The following is a 20807-nucleotide window of genomic DNA, read 5'->3' on the forward strand; positions in this document are numbered from 1 at the left end:
AATACAAAAAAAAAAAAAACGATCTACATTCACAAAAACTTACCCGAATGCAACAAAAACTCGAATTTTTACACTATATAATTTAACGGGATTTAACATTTTTTTTTGTGACTATTCGCGCAAAAACATCATTTTTCTTTACAAAAACTTACTTAGGTTATACAAAAAGTTGATTAGCGTTTACAAAAACTTACCCGGATGCATCAAAATATGCCATTAACTTTAACAAAAACTTCCTGAGAGTTTACAAAAACTGACTCGATCATACAAAAAATCGATCGACATTGATAAAAAATTACCCGAATGCAACAAAAACTCGATGTTTTACACTATATAATTTAACGGGATTTAACATTTTTTGAGGCTGTTCGCGCAAAAATAGCATTAGTCTTTACAAAAACTTACTAACACTATACAAAGAGTTGATTCGCGTTTACAAAAACTTACCCGAATGCAGCAAAATATGCCATTACCTTTAACAAAAACTTCCTAAGAGTTTACAAAAACTGACTCGATTTATACAAAAAATCGTGCTACACTATGGCTACGAGTTGCGTCAACTCTCACTCTCTTGGAACTGCATCGGTCAAGGCACCAGCCAGCGCCCTGGTCACAGTAGCTTATGGTGTGAATGTTCACACCCAGGGCGCTTGTCAATGTCGATCGATTTTTCGTATTAATCGAGTCAGTTTTTGTAAACTCTCAGGAAGTTTTTGTTAAAGGTAATGGCATATTTTGTTGCATTCGGGTAAGTTTTTGTAAACGCTAATCAACTTTTTGTATAACCTAAGTAAGTTTTTGTAAGTACTAATGATGTTTTTGCGCGAACAGACTCAAAAAATGTTAAATCCCGTTAAATTATATAGTGTAAAAAATCGACTTTTTGTTGCATTCGGGTAAGAATTTGTCAATGTCGATCGATTTTTTATATTAATCGAGTCAGTTTTTGTAAACTCTCAGAAAGTTTTTGTTAAAGGTAATGGCATATTTTGTTGCATTCGGGTAAGTTTTTGTAAACGCTAATCAACTTTTTGTATAACCTAAGTAAGTTTTTGTAAGTACTAATGATGTTTTTGCGCGAACAGCCTCAAAAAATGTTAAATCCCGTTAAATTATATACTGTAAAAAAATCGGTTTTTTGTTGCATTGGGGTAAGTTTTTGTCAATGGATCGATTTTTTGTATTAATCGAGTCAGTTTTTGTAAACTCTCAGGAAGTTTTTTGTTAAAGGTAATAAAATATTATTTTGTTGCATTCGGGTAAGTTTTTGTAAACGCTAATCAACTTTTTGTATAACCTAAGTAAGTTTTTGTAACGACTAATGATATTTTTGCGCGAACAGCCTCAAAAAATGTTAAATCCCGTTAAATTATATAGTGTAAAACATCAAGTTTTTGTTGCATTCGGGTAAGTTTTTGTCAATGTCGATCGATTTTTTGTATTAATCGAGTCAGTTTTTGTAAACTCTCAGGAAGTTTTTGTTAAAGGTAATGGCATATTTTGTTGCATTCGGGATAAGTTTTTGAAAACGCAATCAACTTTTTGTAAAACCCTAAGTAAGCTTTTGTAACGACTAATGCAATTTTGCGCGAACAGCCTCAAATATTTTAAAATCCCGTTAAATTTTATAGTTGTAAAACATCAAGTTTTTGTTGCAGGGGGTTTAAGTTTTGTCAATGTCGATCGATTTTTTGTATTAATCGAGTCAGTTTTTGTAAACTCTCAGGAAGTTTTTGTTAAAGGTAATGGCATATTTTGTTGCATTCGGGTAAGTTTTTGTAAACGCTAATCAACTTTTTGTATAACCTAAGTAAGTTTTTGTAACGACTAATGCAATTTTTGCGCGAACAGCCTCAAAATATGTTAAATCCCGTTAAATTATATAGTGTAAAACATCAAGTTTTTGTTGCATTCTGGTAAGTTTTTGTCAATGTCGATCCGATTTTTTGTATTAATCGAGTCAGTTTTTGTAAACTCTCAGGAAGTTTTTGTTAAAGGTAATGGCATATTTTGTTGCATTCGGGTAAGTTTTTGTAAACGCTAATCAACTTTTTGTATAGAGTTAGTAAGTTTTTGTAAAGATTAAAGCTATTTTTGCGCGAACAGCCTAAAAAATGTTAAATCCCGTTAAATTATATAGTGTAAAAAATTGAGTTTTTGTTGCATTCTGATAAGTTTTTATCAATGTCGATCGATTTTTCGTATAAATCGAGTCAGTTTTTGTAAACTCTCAGGAAGTTTTTGTTAAAGGTAATGGCATATTTTGATGCATCCAGGTAAGTTTTTGTAAACGCTAATCAACTTTTTGTATAGAGTTAGTAAGTTTTTGTAAAGACTAATGATGTTTTTGCGCGAATAGTCACAAAAAATGTTAAATCCTGTTAAATTATATAGTGTAAAAAATCGAATTTTTGTTGCATTCTGGTAAGTTTTTGTCAATGTCAATCGATTTTTTCTATTAATCGAGTCAGTTTTTGTAAACTCTCAGGAAGTTTTTGTCAAAGGCAATGGCATATTTTGATGCATTCGGGTAAGTTTTTGTAAACGCTAATCAATTTTTGTATAACCTAAGTAAGTTTTTGAACGACTAATGATATTTTTGCGCGAACACCCCAAAAAAAAAATGTTAAATCCCGTTAAATTATATAGTGTAAAAAATCGAGTTTTTGTTGCATTCGGGTAAGTTTTTGTCAATGTCGATCGATTTTTTGTATTAATCGAGTCAGTTTTTGTAAACTCTCAGGAAGTTTTTTTTTTATAGGTAATGGCATATTTTTTTTGCATTCGGGTAAGTTTTTGTAAACGCTAATCAACTTTTTGTTAACCTAAGTAAGTTTTTGTAACGACAATGATATTTTTGCGCGAACAGCCTCAAAAAAATGTTAAATCCCGTTAAATTATATAGTGTAAAAAATTCGGTTTTTGTTGCATTCGGGTTAAGTTTTTGTCAATGTGGATCGATTTTTGTATTTATCGAGTCAGTTTTTGTAAACTCTCAGGAAGTTTTTGTTAAAGGTAATGGCATATTTTGTTGCATTCGGGAAAGTTTTTGAAAACGCTTTTTAAATTTTTTTTTTAAAACCTAAGTAAGTTTTGTAACGACTAATGATATTTTTGCGCGAACAGCCTCAAAAAATGTTAAATCCTGTTAATTTATATGTGTAAAACATCAAGTTTTTGTTGAAATTCGGGTAAGTTTTTGTCAATGTCGATCGATTTTTTGTATTATTCAAGTCAGTTTTTGTAAACTCTCAGGAAGTTTTTGTTAAAGGTAAGGGCATATTTAGTTGCATTCGGGTAGTTTTTGTAAACGCTAATCAACTTTTTGATAAACCTAAGTAAGTTTTTGTAACGACTAATGAAATTTTTTCCCGCGAACAGCCTCAAAAATGTTCAATCCCGTTAATTATATAGTGTAAAAAATCGAGTTTTTGTTGCATTCGGGTAATTTTTTGTCAATGTCGATCGTTTTTTTGTATTAATCGAGTCAGTTTTTGTAAACTCTCAGGAAGATTTTTGTTAAAGGTATGGTATTTTTTGTTGCTTTCGGGTAAGTTTTTGTAAACGCTAATCACTTTTTTGTATAACCTAAGTAAGTTTTTGTAACAAACTAATGATATTTTTGCGCGAACAGCCTCAAAAAATGTTAAATCCCGTTAAATTATATAGTGTAAAACATCAGTTTTTGTTGCATTCGGGTAAGTTTTTTGTCAATGTCGATCGATTTTTTGTATTAATCGGTCAGTTTTTGTAAACTTCTCAGGAAGTTTTTTGTTAAAGGTAAGGGCATATTTTGTGCATTCGGGTAAGTTTTTGTAAACGCTAATCAACTTTTTGATAACTAAGAAAGTTTTTTTAACCGACTAAATTTTTGCAATTTTTGCGGAACAGGCTCAAAATTTATGTTAAATCCCGTTTTAAATATAGTGTAAAAACCATCAAGTTTTTGTTGCCATTCGGGTAAGTTTTTGTCAATGTCGATCGATTTTTTGTATAATCGGTGTCATTTTTTTTAAACTTCATGGAAGTTTTGTTAAAGGTAATGGCATATTTGTTGCATTCGGGTAAGTTTTTGTAACGCTAATCAACTTTTTGTATAACCTAAGTAAGTTTTTGTACGACTAAGCAATTTTTGCGCGAACAGCCTCAAATATGTTAAATCCGTTAAATTATATAGTGTAAAACATCAAGTTTTTGTTTGCATTCTGGTAAGTTTTGTCAATGCCCGATCCGATTTTTTGTATAAATCGAGTCAGTTTTGTAAACTCTCAGGAAGTTTTTGTTAAAGGTAATGGCATATTTTGTTGCATTCGGTAAGTTTTGTAAACGCTAATCAACTTTTGATAGAGTTAGTAAGTTTTTGTAAAGAAAAAGCTATTTTTGCGCGAACAGCCTAAAAAAAGGGTTAAATCCCGTTTAAATTATATAGTGTAAAAAATTGAGTTTTTGTTGCATTCTGATAATTTTTATCAATGTCGATCGATTTTCCGTATAAATCGAGTCAGTTTTTGTAAACTCTCAGGAAGTTTTTGTTAAAGGTATGGTATTTTGATGCATCCAGGGTAAGTTTTTGAAAACGCTAATCAACTTTTTGTAGAGTTATTTAAGTTTTGTAAAGACTAATGATTGTTTTTGCGCGAATAGTCACAAAAAAATGTTAAATCCCGTTAAATTATATAGTGTAAAAAATCGAATTTTTTGTTTTGGGGTTTAAGTTTTTGTCAATGTCAGTCGATTTTTTTGTATTAATCGAGTCAGTTTTTGTAAACTCTAAAGGAATTTTTTTGTTAAAGGTAAGGCATATTGTTGCATTCGGGGTAAGTTTTTGTAAACGCTAATCAACTTTTGTATACCCTAAGTAAGTTTTTTTTAACGACTAATGATATTTTTGCGCGAACAGCCTCAAAAAATGTTTAAATCCCGTTAAATTATATAGTGTAAAAAATCGAGTTTTTTTGCATTCGGGTAAGTTTTTGTCAATGTCGTTTCGATTTTTTTTGTATTAATCGAGTCAGTTTTTGTAAACTCTCAGGAAGTTTTTGTTAAAGGTAATGGCTTTATTTGTTGCATTCGGGGTAAGTTTTTGTAAACGCTAATCAACTTTTTTGTATAACTAAGTAAGTTTCTGTAACGACTAATGCTTTTTGCGGAACAAGCCTCAAAAAAATGTTAAATCCCCCGTTTTAATTTTTTATAGTGTAAAAAAATCGAGTTTTTTGTTGCATTCTGGTAATTTTGTCAATGTGGATCGATTTTTTGTATAAATCGAGTCAGTTTTTGTAAACTCTCAGGAAGTTTTTGTTAAAGGTAATGGCATATTTTGTTGCATTCGGGTAAGTTTTTGTAAACGCTAATCAACTTTTTGTATAGAGTTAGTAAGTTTTTGTAAAGACTAATGCTATTTTTGCGCGAACAGCCTCAAAAAATGTTAAATCCCGTTAAATTATATAGTGTAAAACATCAAGTTTTGTTGCATTCGGGTACTTTTTTTGTCATTGTCGATCGATTTTTTGTTTAATCGATCAGTTTTTGTAACTCTCAGGAAGTTTTTGTTAAAGGTAATGGCATATTTAGTTGCATTCGGGTAAGTTTTTGTAAACGCGAATCAACTTTTGTATAGGGGTTAGAAAGTTTTTGTAAAGACTAACGATGTTTTTGCGCGAATAGTCACAAAAATGTTAAATTCCCTTTTAAATTATATGTGTAAACATAAAGTTTTTGTTGCATTGGGTAAGTTTTTGTCAATGTCAGTCGTTTTTTTGTATTAATCGAGTCATTTTTTTTAAACTCTCAGGAAGTTTTTGTTAAAGGTAATGGCATATTTTGATGCATCCGGGTAAGTTTTTGTAAACGCTAATCAACTTTTTGTATAGAGTTAGTAAGTTTTTGTAAAGACTAATGCTATTTTTGCGCGAACAGCCTCAAAAAATGTTAAATTCCGTTAAATTATATAGTGTAAACAAAAGTTTTTTTGCATTCGGGTAAGTTTTTGTCAATGCAATCGATTTTTTGTATTATCGAGTCAGTTTTTGTAAACTCTCAGGAAGTTTTTGTTAAAGGCAATGGCATTTTTTGATGCATCCGGTAAGTTTTTGTAAACGCTAATCAATTTTTGTATAACCTAAGTAAGTTTTTGTAAAGACTAATGATTTTAAATGATTCTAATATATAGCCACAAAAAGTAGTTTTTGTTAAAGGTAATGGCATATTTTGTTGCACTCAGCTAAGTTTATTTTTTTTTTTGCTAAACCCCTTTCCAAAATTTTGAAAGATAGCCACGGCGCCAATAATATCTCTATTCAAGCAAAAACGAAAGTGGTAGAGGGTTTTCAGCTATAGCAATACTAATATCCAAATAAAAATGTATAAAGACATGGGGATAGAAAATGAAGTGTTGGCTTTTTAAGGCATTTAAATATTTCTTTTAGCGTCGAATGTTCTCAACAGCTCAATTGTTTTATACACTCATTTTTGTTTTATAAAAGACGAGACAAACTTAAATCAAACATCGTACAAACTTTGTCATAGAATTCGGGGGACCAGACTAGCAAGTACGGATTCTCATGAAAATACGCACAAAAAAACTAGGGATCACCAGTGAATGTTTTACTGTTTGTCTTTCTAATTAATTTTCTATCTCGTATGCGTAATGCTATGCCATACGTGATCACCCGTTTGTTTAATTCGCGAAATCGGAAATTGTAAAGAACTATTTATCTCTGACATGTTAAATTAACTATGAAAAACACTGATATATTCAAAAATTCATGTATTTTGTAAAGATGATTACGCTCATCTGGATTGTGTTTCAAGTGACCACACAGTCATTGCACATCAATCCTCAGACGGGAAAAGGGCCAGATTAACCGCGTTTTTTATAATAGAAATAAGCTAACATAAGATATCTAACCCTTTTAAAGTTATAATTTGAATTTTGTACTTAACTTACTTCTTAGAAATATTAGAAAAAAATGTCCACGTTTTCCGTTAAGCTAAAAATACAGTCCTTCCGATGCTATGTACGATTTTATTTATGTATTTATTAACTGATTATTTTAAGCGCACTGTGTAATGTAAATGCATTGAGCCATTCACTACTACTTCGTGTTATTCTAGGTTTCGTTTAAAAGGGAAATTCTTAATTCATTTAAAAAGAAATAGCTTTGTGCTGATTTGTGTTCATCAAATACACCAATTTTTATGAAAACAGGCCGAAGAGGCAGTTTTTAAAATAATATAATATGGATGTGTTAGCATTGGACCTATGTGGAAAAATATTTTCTGACTGTGTTGAAAGACCAATACATACCGTTATATTCGTGCTGGACTATGAGCCGTATAAACTGGCTCTTTGCAAAATAACGCCACAAACATTTCCCACGGAGCATAAACAGTGGCTTAAGAAAAAGAGCACTTTTTTATCTTTTAAAGACACTTTGATCGATATGATTCGTTTTCATAAGATGAATTTGAATTTGAGGCAATCGTGAAAGTGACTGGATGACTTATATTCCTGAGAATGAGGAAAATAGCGCTTTATGTCAAAGATGTGATACGGTTGTGGCCAAGAACTTCAATATAATTGGTTTCCATCTTTAAGAAGGGGAAAAAAACAAAATCTTATTCTGCTTACGAAAAACTGTAGATATCGTTGATGCAATTCATCATTTAGAACTGTTAGAGACGCTTATTGAAAAGCATGATAATCAATTTGTAAAAAACGATGTTGAAGAAATAAAATACGATAAAGGAATACATTATTTTATTTTGTACACCAAACTCAACCAAAGATTCATCGTTTCTGTCAAAACAAATTCAAATTTATGGGTTTTTATTACACAAAGTATTTTTTAATGTTCTTCAAATAACAAAAAAAGAACTTCTCCGACGAAATAAATAAAGAACAATTCAACGCAACGCATTTGGTTAAACCCCTAAACTTTTACGATTTCCCATTTTGTCAACCCATGGATGTCAGTAAAAGAAAATACGGTCCATTGAAATATTAAAGAAAGCTGTTTAGCGATCCTAAATTCAAACAATTTACATGTTTCTAATATAATTTTTTCACGAAAAGAAAATAAGTTTGAAAATACTTTTTAAAATTCGCGTCCCAAAATATTTTCGCTACATAGAACGAACAGGTCTATATATATCTGATATTTAGAACCACAGTGAACTTTTCTTCCCCCCTTTAACTCTGGTGGTAGAGATGTTAGATCAGGTTATCAAACGCCATTGCATGTTTGATTTTGACATGTCCGTAAGTTTTACCACTTTTTTGGTTTACTTTTGTCCTTCCCACAAAATATCTTATAACACTGATGTCCATTTAAAATCCATTACAGCCAGAAAGAGATCTGAATCCTCACGATATCCTCTCAATTAAATCCAACAAATTATCCTTCAAATAACAACGTATAGGTAAGTTAAACTTCTGCATAAGCCAACAACACATCCCGATATATTTCCACTGTTTTAAGACACTCTAGTCCAAATTCTTTGCTCAATATCTACAATTGGCTCCCATCTGATACATTTGACATTGCAAACAACGTGGCTGACCAATTCCCGCGCAAAACTGTTACAAACTTGTCAGGGATTTATTCTAGTCATTAATCCCTTTTTAACGTATTGCATAAAAATGCGTTCAAATCCTACTTTTATTATAATACTTTAATACTGTCTTCTGATTATTTTCTTTGGGATCGGTTTAGGTCCTGAAATGTAAAGTCAAATGTTTAAAAGTTATATTGACCATGGTATCTTGTTACGGACGCGTAGCACGTCTTGTTTTCATTATTTCAAATTCAACGGTCATTATCTTTCAAACGGAAAACAATATCGGAGCTGAGATCCTTTTGTATTTACTTAAAAATAATGGATAGAACCAAAAATAAGAAATAATACACTTACCCCACTTCCTTACATATTCGTTTTATTATACTAAATTTACCGTTTTTGAATGACTAGTTAAATTAATCCGTTTTTACCTTTAAATTGGTTTCAGTATGTTTAGCGTTTTATTTTTTAACGTGTAAAAATTTTCCGTCTTTTAGTGACTATCTCAAACCGCGCTTTTACCGTATTCTTTACCTACATTATAAATTTGAGTAGATTTTGACAGCGGATATATTTTACATACCCTTTTTACAGCCTATAATTGGGCTAGTCTTTCTTCAGACCCAAGTTTTTGTTCCTTTTTTATAGGAGATCACTCCTGTGGTTTTTTATATTTTTTTATACTTATGGGCCCTTTTCAAAACATAAAAAACCCGTTAGAAAACAATTGAAATACGTACATGTATGTAAATAATTTTCAATACGTTGTAATTACTTGTGATGAATTTTTAACTAATCGGATAATAACTGCTCCCCTGACTCACCCAAAAATACCGGATTAACACTATTGAAAATTGGTACTTTAGTGTTAGAAAACAATTGAAAGAATTGGTCTCGATATGTATTCTGATAAAAGGCAGGTCTATGTCTAAAGTGTTTCTTGTTATGTCAGTTTTAACAGTGTTTGTTAGACCAAAAATAAAAATGAATGGTTGTTGAAAAACATTCCTGTTACTGGTCTCTCGCGTAGGGGGTAATAAGCCCAGAACATAAATTTTACCTTTAAGAAGAGTATGGTGTAAGAAAAAATTGTACTATGCTTTTGCCATTAAACATCGTTCACCTTTTGTAAATTTGATGTGGTGCGGCACCAATCAGACTTGAGACCGGAAGATATGAAGGTCTACCTGTAGATCAGCGCTTGTGTCCATTTGTCAGATTTTAGATGATGAAAAAAATATTTTTCTAGAATGTTCACTATATGAAGACTTAAGATTGATTATGTTTGAAGTAAGTCCCAGGTTTTCAAGCTATGTAGTTTGAAGAAAAACTAGTTGCTTTCAACGCTTTGATTACAACCAGTCAACGTTTTAGTTTTACAATTTTAAGAACATTAATTTTAACGTACCTTTAAATTAGTTCAGTACGTTTAGCGGTTTGATTTTTAACGTATAACATTTTCAGTTAATTTAGTACCCATCAACGCTTTTATTATTAAAACTTTTCGTTTTGATTTATTATAATACTAATACATAATTTCGTTCTACAGTGACAACTTTATAATGATATTTACTTATCTCTACACCTTTCTCCAATATATATCGGTTTAACGTTACAATAGAGGTAGTGTATTATCCTATATATATAGAATGCCACTTACTGTTTTTCTACAATAGAGATTAGTTTTACGTTACTCCGGTGGCACTTTTTACTTTAAATCCGACTGTCAACTTAGAATAAAAGCAAATAAAACAAAAAAATATCCGTGTATTAGTTAACAAAACATTAATTGTTTGACCCTCTTGATGTTTCCGTATTATTGTACGAATCTAAATCCGGAATCGGGTTTCAAGGGACCCCACAGTCATTTCACTGTAATCCACAGACTGGAATGGAACAGATTAACCGCGTTTGAATGTTTTTACTCATGAGTATAATTTTCTTAATATATATGCAAAAGTGATCAATTTAAGGTTCTGTTCATAAATGCTTATTTGACAATTAAGGTTAAACGTTCTACCAGAGGGTCTTATAGCCCATTCTTTAATATGAATCGGTACATAAGTTGTTAATTATTAGTATGTGACTAAAACTTCTGTTAGGTGGCTTAAAGTCCGTCCTCCAGAACGTCCCTCTAATTGTTTCATAAGTGTACAAAAAGTGGATAATGCGATACCCTTTAATTTTTTTGATTTAACTTTCAATATATTATGAAATATAAAACATCAAGTGATTATACACGCCATTTTTTTTTCTGCCCAGTAATGCGAATGTAAGAAACTATATCCTGAAATGACTTAAACAGTATAATGGTAGGTCATTGTAACTTGCTATTCTGATAAGCGATACGTAATTTAATTTGTGATTTTTTTGTGCCTTGTCAAAAAGTGGATAATGCAATACCTTCAATTTGTTTGATTTAACTTTCAATATATTATTTAAAAAAAAAAACATCAAGTGATTATACACGCCATTTTTTTTTCTGCCTAGTAATGCGAATGTAAGAAACTATATCCTGAAATGACTTAAACAGTATAATGGTAGGTCATTGTAACTTGCTATTCTGATAAGCGATACGTAATTTAATTTGTGATTTTTTTGTGCCTTGTCAAAAAGTGGATAATGCAATACCTTCAATTTGTTTGATTTAACTTTCAATATATTATTTAAAAAAAAAAAACATCAAGTGATTATACACGCCATTTTGTTTCTGTCTAGTAATTCGAATGTAAGAAACTATATCCTGAAATGACTTAAACAGTATAATGGTAGGTCATTGTAACTTGCTATTCTGATAAGCGGTACGTCATTTAATTTGTGAATTTTTTGTGCCTTGTCATGAGAAAACTTTAATAAAACAGCTCTTGCAATTAATTGGAAAGCAATAGAGGCAGATCAATTAGGAACCTTTGCTTACAGATGGGTACACATTTAAGACATTTGACCATTCCATGTAGGAAAATTATGAAATTTTGATAAATGATCATGCGATGATTTTAAAAATATTTTTGTTGTATATAGACAGAGAATATTGAGAAGATAGTGACTATGAGGATCTTAAATACCCGCATGTGTAACACAAGTTGTTTGGGCTTTTTTTCCTATCCGACGGACAGTGTGGAATGAAAAAACCAAGGATTCCAACAATATTCGTTCCATCATTATAACCCTGTAAATCTTTTATATTTATATTGCACTTATTCGCCCATATATGTCGGTGTTATTCTTTACGATTAATGTTACAATAGAGGTAGTGTATCATCCTATAATAGAATGCCACTTATTGTTTTTCTACAATAGAGATTAGTTTTCGGTACTAATTCGGTGGCGTTTTTTACTTTATTCCCGATTGTCAACGATTGCGCATTGAAGGGGATTACGTATCTTGAAATAAATGCAAATAAAACAAAAACCCTTGTATTTATTAAACTGAATATGAAAACAAAACTTTTATTGTTTGTCTATCTGGATGTTTCCTTATTATTGTACGGATCTGAGATATTGGGTATCCATAGTCATAAAGATTCTGTTAAATTAATCAACACAATTCAGCAACAAGCTATTTCTGTTTAAATAAAATTAAGATATTAAAAAATGTGATATTTTATTAACCTGTCAAATGTGCATATATTATACGTTCTGTGCGTTCGATATTATAATATTCGGCCAAAGTTCGGTGTTATTCCTTTGTTTTCCTGAGATAAATTTTGGTCGAGTGTCTAAATATCATTATAAGTATTGGAAGGGAAATGAAAAATATGTACATGGAAAGTCAAACGTTAACTTAACTGAACGGAACAGAACCAACCTTTTCTGATGAAGCAGCCAAAGATTTGAATGTTGTTTACATAGTGGAAAATATTAGTGAATTTATTGTTTGTGATTACCTCCCTTTATCGCAATAACTAAAACGTTCATGCGTGATATTGAAGGTAGAGATTTTCTGTTCGTGTAATTATGTATTTCATCTAAACAGACATTTGCTTTATCTGATTTTTAAACATTTAACTTTCAAATTAATTTTTTAAAATGCTCCGGTTGACTGGATATAGTTGAAGACTAAGCGCATATGTTTGTGCTCTGTATCATAGTCGTAAAATGAAAAGAAAAGGATATAAACATCACCTTTTATTTGTAAAACCAGCTGAGGGTGTTATGTTTTAGGTAAGCTTTCTAATCGCTGGAAAAAAAATCGTACGTAATAACCTTGAACAGCGCCATAATATAAAATGTGTTCGTCCTCTAAGGTTACAGATTGTGGTTTATTATTTGAATTTTGACTGCTATTCTTTGTACTATATTATGCAGTAAATGACTTTGTTACTTTGTGTTAGATTTTATAAATTCTTAGACAGGAAAACCTAAAAAAAAATCGCAGACGGCCCGTCGGAGTATGTTTTTCTTTCAGTTATTTAAAATAATGGGAAATAAATAAGATAATGATAAACGTGCAAATAATAATAAAGTAAAATGCGCTTACCGCTATATCGCGTTTTTATAATACAGAATATTCCGTTTTGTATTTTTTCAAGACCGCGTTGTCTTCACTGTTTAAGTCCTCAATAAATCACGACATAAACTATTAAGGAAGAAGGTTTGCCTTTTCGTCTCGGAAACGTTTTGCAGAATGCTCCTTGCTGTCAATGCGGTTTGCTAATAAATACAGACATAGATAGGATCGCCGGCTTAGGGATTAAGTCGGATTAGAGCCAAAACGCAATTCCTGAATCACTCTTATGTCCTACTTACGTAAATCCCGCTGCACCACAGCCGCTGCTGCCCCATTGCCCCGAATAGGAGGGGATTAAACCGGATTAGGGATTATGTCGGCTTAGGGATTATGTCGGATTAAAATGTCCCGCTACCCCATTGCACCATTGCACCGCTGCCCCAACTCTCCGAAACGCCTCGTTATATACTACTTACACTCCCGCGACGTCAAACATGTGATAAAGTGTTTTATACCATTTTCTGTCTGCCCGGAGTCATATCTCAGACATGGTTGGAAAGATTTCAATAAAGTATGGTAGAAATGTTAATTGCTATAGGGCAGTGCAGCTCTGCAGTTTCATTTAGACTGGTTGCGTAAGACAAGATTTATGGTCCAATGGAATTATCTATATATTGTTTTATTCGAGTTTTGGTCCGTCCGGATTGATATCTCAGAACTGGTTTGATTTTTCTAAAACAAGGTAGAAATATTAATTGCTATTAAAAATGCGTCTGATTTTTTGGCCGTCCAAAGTCATATCTCAGAACTGCTTTGTATGAGTTCAAAAAGCAAGATGTTATTAAGAAATGCGACCCAGTAAGTTTTAGTTGGATTACATGAGGTTGACAAGATTTGTGGCCCTTTGTACTTATATATATATATTGTACATAAATAGTCCATTTCTGTCCGTCAGGAGTCATATCTTAGACATCGTTGGAAAGATTTCAGTAAAACATGGTAGAAATGTTAACTGGTATAGGTCGATGGGACTCTGCAAGTTTCATATAGATTGGTTGAGGAAGACAAGATTTTGGCCCATTGGAATTATATTTATAGTTGTTTTATTGGATATTTTGTCCGTCCGGAGTCATATCTCAGAACTGGTCTTTAGGACTAAAAAAAGAATAAATGTTAACTGCTATTAAGCAATGCGACCCTGTAAGTTTAAGTTGGGTCGCTTGAGGAGGACATAATTTGTGGCCCTTTGTACTTATATAATATTATACAGTACATAAAGAGTTTATTTTCTGTCCGTCAGGAGTCATATCTCAGACATGGTTTGAAGTATTTCAATAAAACATAGTAAAAATGTTAACTGCTATAGGGCAATGTTGCCCCGAAAGCTTCATTCAGATTGTCAGATTGGGTGTGGAAGACACGAAATATGGCCCTTTGCAATTATATATATATATATATATATATATATATATATATATATATATATTTTTTTTTTTTTTTTTTTTTTTTTTTTTTTTTTTTTTTTTTTGTCCGTCCGGGGTCATATGTCAGAACTTATTTGTAGGATTTCAAGAAGACATGTAAGAAAGTTTAACTGTTATAAAAATGCGACCCTTCAAGTTTTAATTAGAATACTCGTAGAAAACAGTATTTATGGCTTTACATACAGTACAAAATAGTCCATTTACTGTCCGTCCGGAATCGTTTCTCAGACATGGTTCAATGGATGTTAATAACACATTGTGATAATGTTAAAAGCTCTAGGGAAATATAACCCTGAAAGTTTCAGACAGAATGTTTAAAGAAAAACAAGATTAATGACCATTTGAATTTATTAATTTTATTGCCTGTTCATTATGAATCCCAGATGTCGATCTGCAAAGAATTACATAATTATATTTTTCTTTGTCCTGCACTGGTAATTTATTGTAGTACAGACTTATATTAGCCAAATTATTTGAAATGCGATATAAGTAGTTTACTTTCTGCGGTCATGTCTGTTTGGCCTGCGTAGAGTAGCCATATGCGAAATATTATTTCCGTTCCTAATAAACAGGCCGAATGTAAATTCAGCTATACAGGTACAGTATACGGTATAATTGTGTTGACATTTCGAGCTGAAGTGCACTAAAGTTAATAATTGAATCAGGAACAAAACAATCTTATTGCATATTGATTGCGCGTTGAAGATATATTCTACCAGGCCGTAGCAAATGTGTATGTATTAAAACTAGTAAGTTCACAAAATTCAGACTGTTGATGATTTTATCTGATCAAATCAACTTTTAATCTATTTAAGGGTGGTATAGAAGAAGAGAGTCTGACCATTGCTCTGGAACCGGAGGCTGCTTCTATTTACTGTCAGACGGTCCCTTTTCGCAATTTAAAAGAGGGAGATGAGAAGAAATTCAAACCAATTTCTTCAGGGAAAAAATATATCGTCATTGATTTAGGGGGTAAGTGTGTACGGTTAATCAGTCAAACATAATGAGTTTAAGAAAACATGTACTTAGCCGCTAAGGTATTGGTTGTTTACTTTATAGTTAGTCCAAATATCTATCCGTTCAAAATAAGCTCTTCCAAAGGTAAGGTTCAGAGATCATTGATGAACTATAGTGGCATTAATTTCACACTATCGACCACATGATATAATATAAAATGGTGTACGCACCGCTATGTGATAAAAGATTAAAAAGAAAAGTATTTTGCTCTTTATTAAGTAATTAGTATGTTCTTTTTGCCCAGTTTTCCTAGTAGAAACTACTAGGGTTCCTGCTTACTTGTGAAGCAATTAACCTTATCACAAAAGCAGTAAAATTCCTAGTCCCTGTAGAGTTATGGTGGTCACTGGTCATCACAATAGTGATATATTGTGGTGTATTTGTATCTGGATCATTTTGATCTGTCCATGCTCATGTATTGTTACAGCTTGAATCTATTACAAAAAGAAGTTGTTGTTTATAATTGAAAACAGTGTAAATTTATTTGAAAAAATGGCTGTTTATGGTTTCAAAATTGTGGCAACTGAAAACTTAAAAAATAAAATTACTATACATCTTATGCATTTTGTAGTTTCTAACTAAGCACTGAGTTTGATATTTAATATCATATGAAAATAACAAGAATACTTAGTCTATTTACCTGAACTTCCATATTCTATTTCCTAATTAAACTGCATGATCAAGATCATGCATACAGCATCATCTGGAATTTTTTAAAAATAGAAATAAAATTCATTTTATAATTTTCATAATGTGACAAAACCTTCAGATTTAAAGGAAAATCACATTTATCCAAAATCTGGAGCGAAGTCTCTTTGGGGAAGCCAATCTAATTTTAACAGTGTTTAATGTTTATTTATTTAAAAAAAGTATTAAAGGCACTGACCTTCAGAATTTGGCTAAAAATGATTAGTCTTAAAAATTGAAGTTTGGAGATATCATGAAAGATCGTAATTAATTTAAAAAATGCCAAATCAAGAAAAAAGGCAAGCCCAAGTCGTGAATCGACCCCGGACAATAAATATTTTCTCACAGTCTTGACCATTACACCACGGACTGGAATAAATACTTAGATATAAAGTTTTATAAATAAGGAAGTTTACCTTAGATACCCCATTTCAAACGCTTTACAATTTTGAATGGAATTTCAGTAAAAAAGACTAATTCTTTTGTGTTTACATAATTTACGAGGATCCTCGTATGATCTGTTGGTAACTAAGTTTCAAAGCCTTCTTAAAAAATGCACAGCAATAATTTCCTGATATTAAAAAAAAACAACTCTTTTTTTTATTGTCGTATAATTGGGAGTAAGTGCCTTTAAAAACATTTTTTAGCTCATCCGAAAAGTATGGTCAGGTGGAGTTATTAGTATAGGTGGATGGTACCAAAGTTCATGGCCTTTAGTCTGTTGGTCTTTAACACTCTAACCCTTTTTCAAGAGAATTCAAATAGGCCTACATTACTGCTTTTAGGGGCAGTTACAGCTAAAAATAGGAAAATCTTTTTACAACTTCTTCTCATGAACTTCTTCATTGAACTTCATCAAACCTGTTCCGTAGCAACATTATACTCAGACAGACTAGAAAGCAAATGTGTATCATTGTTGGAATCTTTCAACAAGTGAATAAATAAATTAAAGAATCATGTATCTGGTCACATAGGATAGCCATGCAGTGGTTTCGTAGACCATTCTTAGGTGAGGCATTGCAACAGATCATATCAGTTTGCACATTGTCTCAATAAACAGCTTTTGATTAACTAATGTCCATTAAATGGTCATAAAATTACATGCATGGGTTAGGGGAAGCCAGGCAAATTCTCTGAAATCTTTACAAAAAGTACAAACTGTAATACCTCTTCTCAGCGTTTTCGTAACGAACACGTGATTTGCTGCTGTTGTAGTTATGGTTAGGAAAAAACACAGAAAGAGCAGAAAGAGCTTAAAATGCATATATGTGTACTTTTTGGTACAGGTGGTACTATGGATGTTACTGTACACGAAAAACAGACTGATGACAGATTAAAAGAAGTCTACAAAGACAGTGACAGTACAGCTGGTTCGATAAAAATAGATGACGAATTCATTCACATGGTAGAAAAGATTTTTGGAAAAGAAGTATTTCTACTGTTCCAGAAGAAATACCCAAGCTGTTATATCGATTTACTTCGTGCGTTCGAAAATCTAAAACCACAGCCGACTGAGAGATATTCAAACTGTCAATATCGAGTAATCAAAATTCCACAAACTCTTGAAGACGAATACCAACAATCAACTAAGCAGACCACGGAGGAAGCTATTGAAGAGTCGGTTTACAATGGCAAAATTAAATACAGTGTCAACAAGCTCAGAATTCATGTGGATATTATAAAAAGCTTGTTTAAACCTTGCATTGACATGGTTGTCAGTCACATTAGTAATTTACTGAATTACGAGGAAGTCAGAGGAACAGATGTCTTCCTGTTGGTCGGCGGACTGTCGCAGTGTGATCTATTGCAAAATTGCCTTAGGAAGAAATTTCCGAACGTACAAATAGTCATTCCGGATGATTCTTCTGAAGTTGTTCTAAAAGGTGCCGTGCTTTTCGGTCACAGATCGTTGGAAGTGTCCAGACAGCGTGTTTCTAAATACTCATACGGCCTAAGCGTATCACCATTATACGATCCGTCTATCCATCCTGAAAACCGACGCGTAATTGTCGGTTCAACACACCGCTGTCGTGATGTATTCATGAAATTTATCACTTGTGGAGAGGCCTGCAGAATCGGTGACGCGCGGTCTTGGGAAATCTCTCCGATTTGGCCGAATCAGCAAAAAATAACAATCAAGGTGTATGAATCCAGCAATCCAAATCCAAAATTCGTTGATGAGGACGGCACAAGGCACCTAGGAAATATAATTGTTTACCTTCCGGGCAGTAAGGACACCAATGTTGTTGTTAACGTCAGTATGGTGTTTGGCGTAGAAGAGCTTATTGTGGAAGCTACAGAAATGACGAGTCGGAAAAGATATAGTGAATACTTTGATTGACTATAAAATGAATCAGTTGGCAGGAAGAACTATCAAATTAGTTTGTAATATTATCTTGTACATGTGCAGGCACAGGCTTTACAGTTTTGGCAAACCAGTGCAGAGATCTTCTGGAAGGTTGGTACTCTGATGTCCCGTCATTGATTTTTTTCTGCACAAATTACATTTTACTGTACTGTATTGTAGAGGTTTATAAACGTCAAGAACGTTTTAACTCTCTTTTAAGTCAACTTTTGTACAAATATGTACTTTCAGACAGGGGCGTCACTGACTTCGAATCAAGTACCCACAGTATTATGAGTTCAAAGAAAAAAGTTATGTGAGGAAACATTAGGCTGGTTAAAAAAAAAAAAAAAAAAAAGTTGGAACTATATAAATGTAACAAATCCGCTATACAATGGTTTAAATCTTATCTGTCAAAGCGCCAACAAGTTGTGCAAATTAACAAATCGTTGTCAAACAATGAAAATGCGATAACATGCGGTGTACCGCAGGGGTCCATATTAGGTCCTTTGCTATTTCTTTTGTTTATAAACGACTTACCGATAACAGTCGGCAAAACAGTATCATCTACAGATCTATATGCAGATGACACCACGTTTTATGATGTTCAAAAAGATAAACTTGTCTTGAAAACTAATTTAAACACAGCCTTATCTATTTTGGACAAATGGTGCCTAGAAAACGGTATGCAGTTAAATACTGATAAAACTAAAGTAATTTTTATAACAACTCAACAAAAACGCCGCTTTTTGGAAACTAATGATATCGCACTTTCGTATAAAAATGTAATACTTGGACAAACATCTGGTGAAAAACTCTTAGGTGTTTATATTCAACATGATTTAAAATGGGATTCACATATAAAAACTATCTGCAAAAAGTTGTCGTCGTATATTTGGTTGCTATCAAGAATCAAGAGTTTTCTAGACACGAGTTATAGAATTTTGTTTTACAAAGCTTACATACAACCACATTTAGACTATTGCTCTATCATATGGGGAAACATAACGTACACAAATGTACACAAATTAATACTATTACAGAAACGAGCGTGTCGTATCATTTTAGGTCCGGAATATAGAGATTTTAACCAGGCATTATGTTCTCTATCAATACAGCGATTTGATCAGCGTCTTTTTTTATAAAAAGGCCTGTTTTATGTATAAAATCGCAAATAATTTACATCCCAACTATATTTGTGAAATGTACATGCAAAAACCCCAAGTAAATGATACTTCTTTTACTTTGCGATCAAACACAAACAAGAATTTTTGTATACCAAATACGCACACAGAATTGTTTAAACGTAGTATGCTATATTCTGGTCCAATTATTTGGAACTGTTTACCTATAGAAGTTAAATCTGCTCGTTCATTACAATGCTTTAAATCATCATGTCTCAACTGGATGAAAATTACATAAACTATTACCTTTTTGTTTTCTGATATGTATTTGTTTTATTTTTCTTATGTACATGCCTTTGTATTTTCAATGTACTCATGTTTATTATGCATTATGTTCTGTATATACATGTGTTTTCTTCTTGAGAGGGCCTCATGGAAGATTAGCATCAGCTAAATGAGCTACCCTTACTTACTTACTTACTTACTTACCTAGGTCTAACCCGTGTTCGAAATAATGCCCGTATTGGCACCGGAATTCTCATGAATGTCGCTATGTGTATCGGTATGAGTTTAAGCCTTACACTACCAAGACAAAGCAAAGAAACATAATATAGCATAAAGGAGATATTTCAAGTGTAAAAGCACGACATTTACAGATTTAACTTAAATGCCATTACTTAAGGGAAAAGACCTGTTTTCCTATGTCAGTTGTTCATTGAATCATTCATAGAAAGGTACCATATGTGCTTTCATGCAATGTAGAATAACACAGTCATGCTGCTATCATGTTTGATTTTCTCATATTTTTTATATTTGTTGGATTTTTTTGAGATATACATTTAGGCAGCAGAGATTTATCTCTTTTCTATCAGTAGGATTCACAACATGCACTTTCTTGAGGTTTTAATTACTCTTAAAAACAAATCGTCTGTTGAACAATTTCAGTACTAATTATATCACAATATGCTCAGGGCATTTCTTAACATGATCTATACATCTTTACAAAACACACAGTTTTGACAAATCAAAGGCTCAGTTGAAATCCATGTAATATGTATTAATTTTGCATGTTTTCCGTGCCAAAAAGTAAAAATGCCGGTTTGCCTTATGATATTTGGTTACACAAGCAAACAATAAAT

The 20807-nt window shown here is 32.2% G+C and overlaps 1 protein-coding gene across 1 annotated transcript in view; it reads left to right on the forward strand.

The window, feature by feature from the left end:
- Nucleotides 1–18584, forward strand: part of LOC128558461 (heat shock 70 kDa protein 12A-like) — a 33609-nt gene extending 15025 nt beyond the window's left edge. The window contains exons 3-4 of the mRNA XM_053547789.1: nt 15312–15468; nt 17487–18584. Coding sequence (XP_053403764.1) covers nt 15312–15468; nt 17487–18541 — 1212 coding nt within the window. The 3' untranslated portion in view covers nt 18542–18584. The remainder of the gene's footprint in view (nt 1–15311; nt 15469–17486) is intronic.
- Nucleotides 18585–20807: the final 2223 nt, after the last annotated feature.

Source organism: Mercenaria mercenaria, chromosome 7 (genome assembly GCF_021730395.1).
Source record: "Mercenaria mercenaria strain notata chromosome 7, MADL_Memer_1, whole genome shotgun sequence".
Lineage (NCBI taxonomy): Eukaryota > Metazoa > Mollusca > Bivalvia > Venerida > Veneridae > Mercenaria > Mercenaria mercenaria.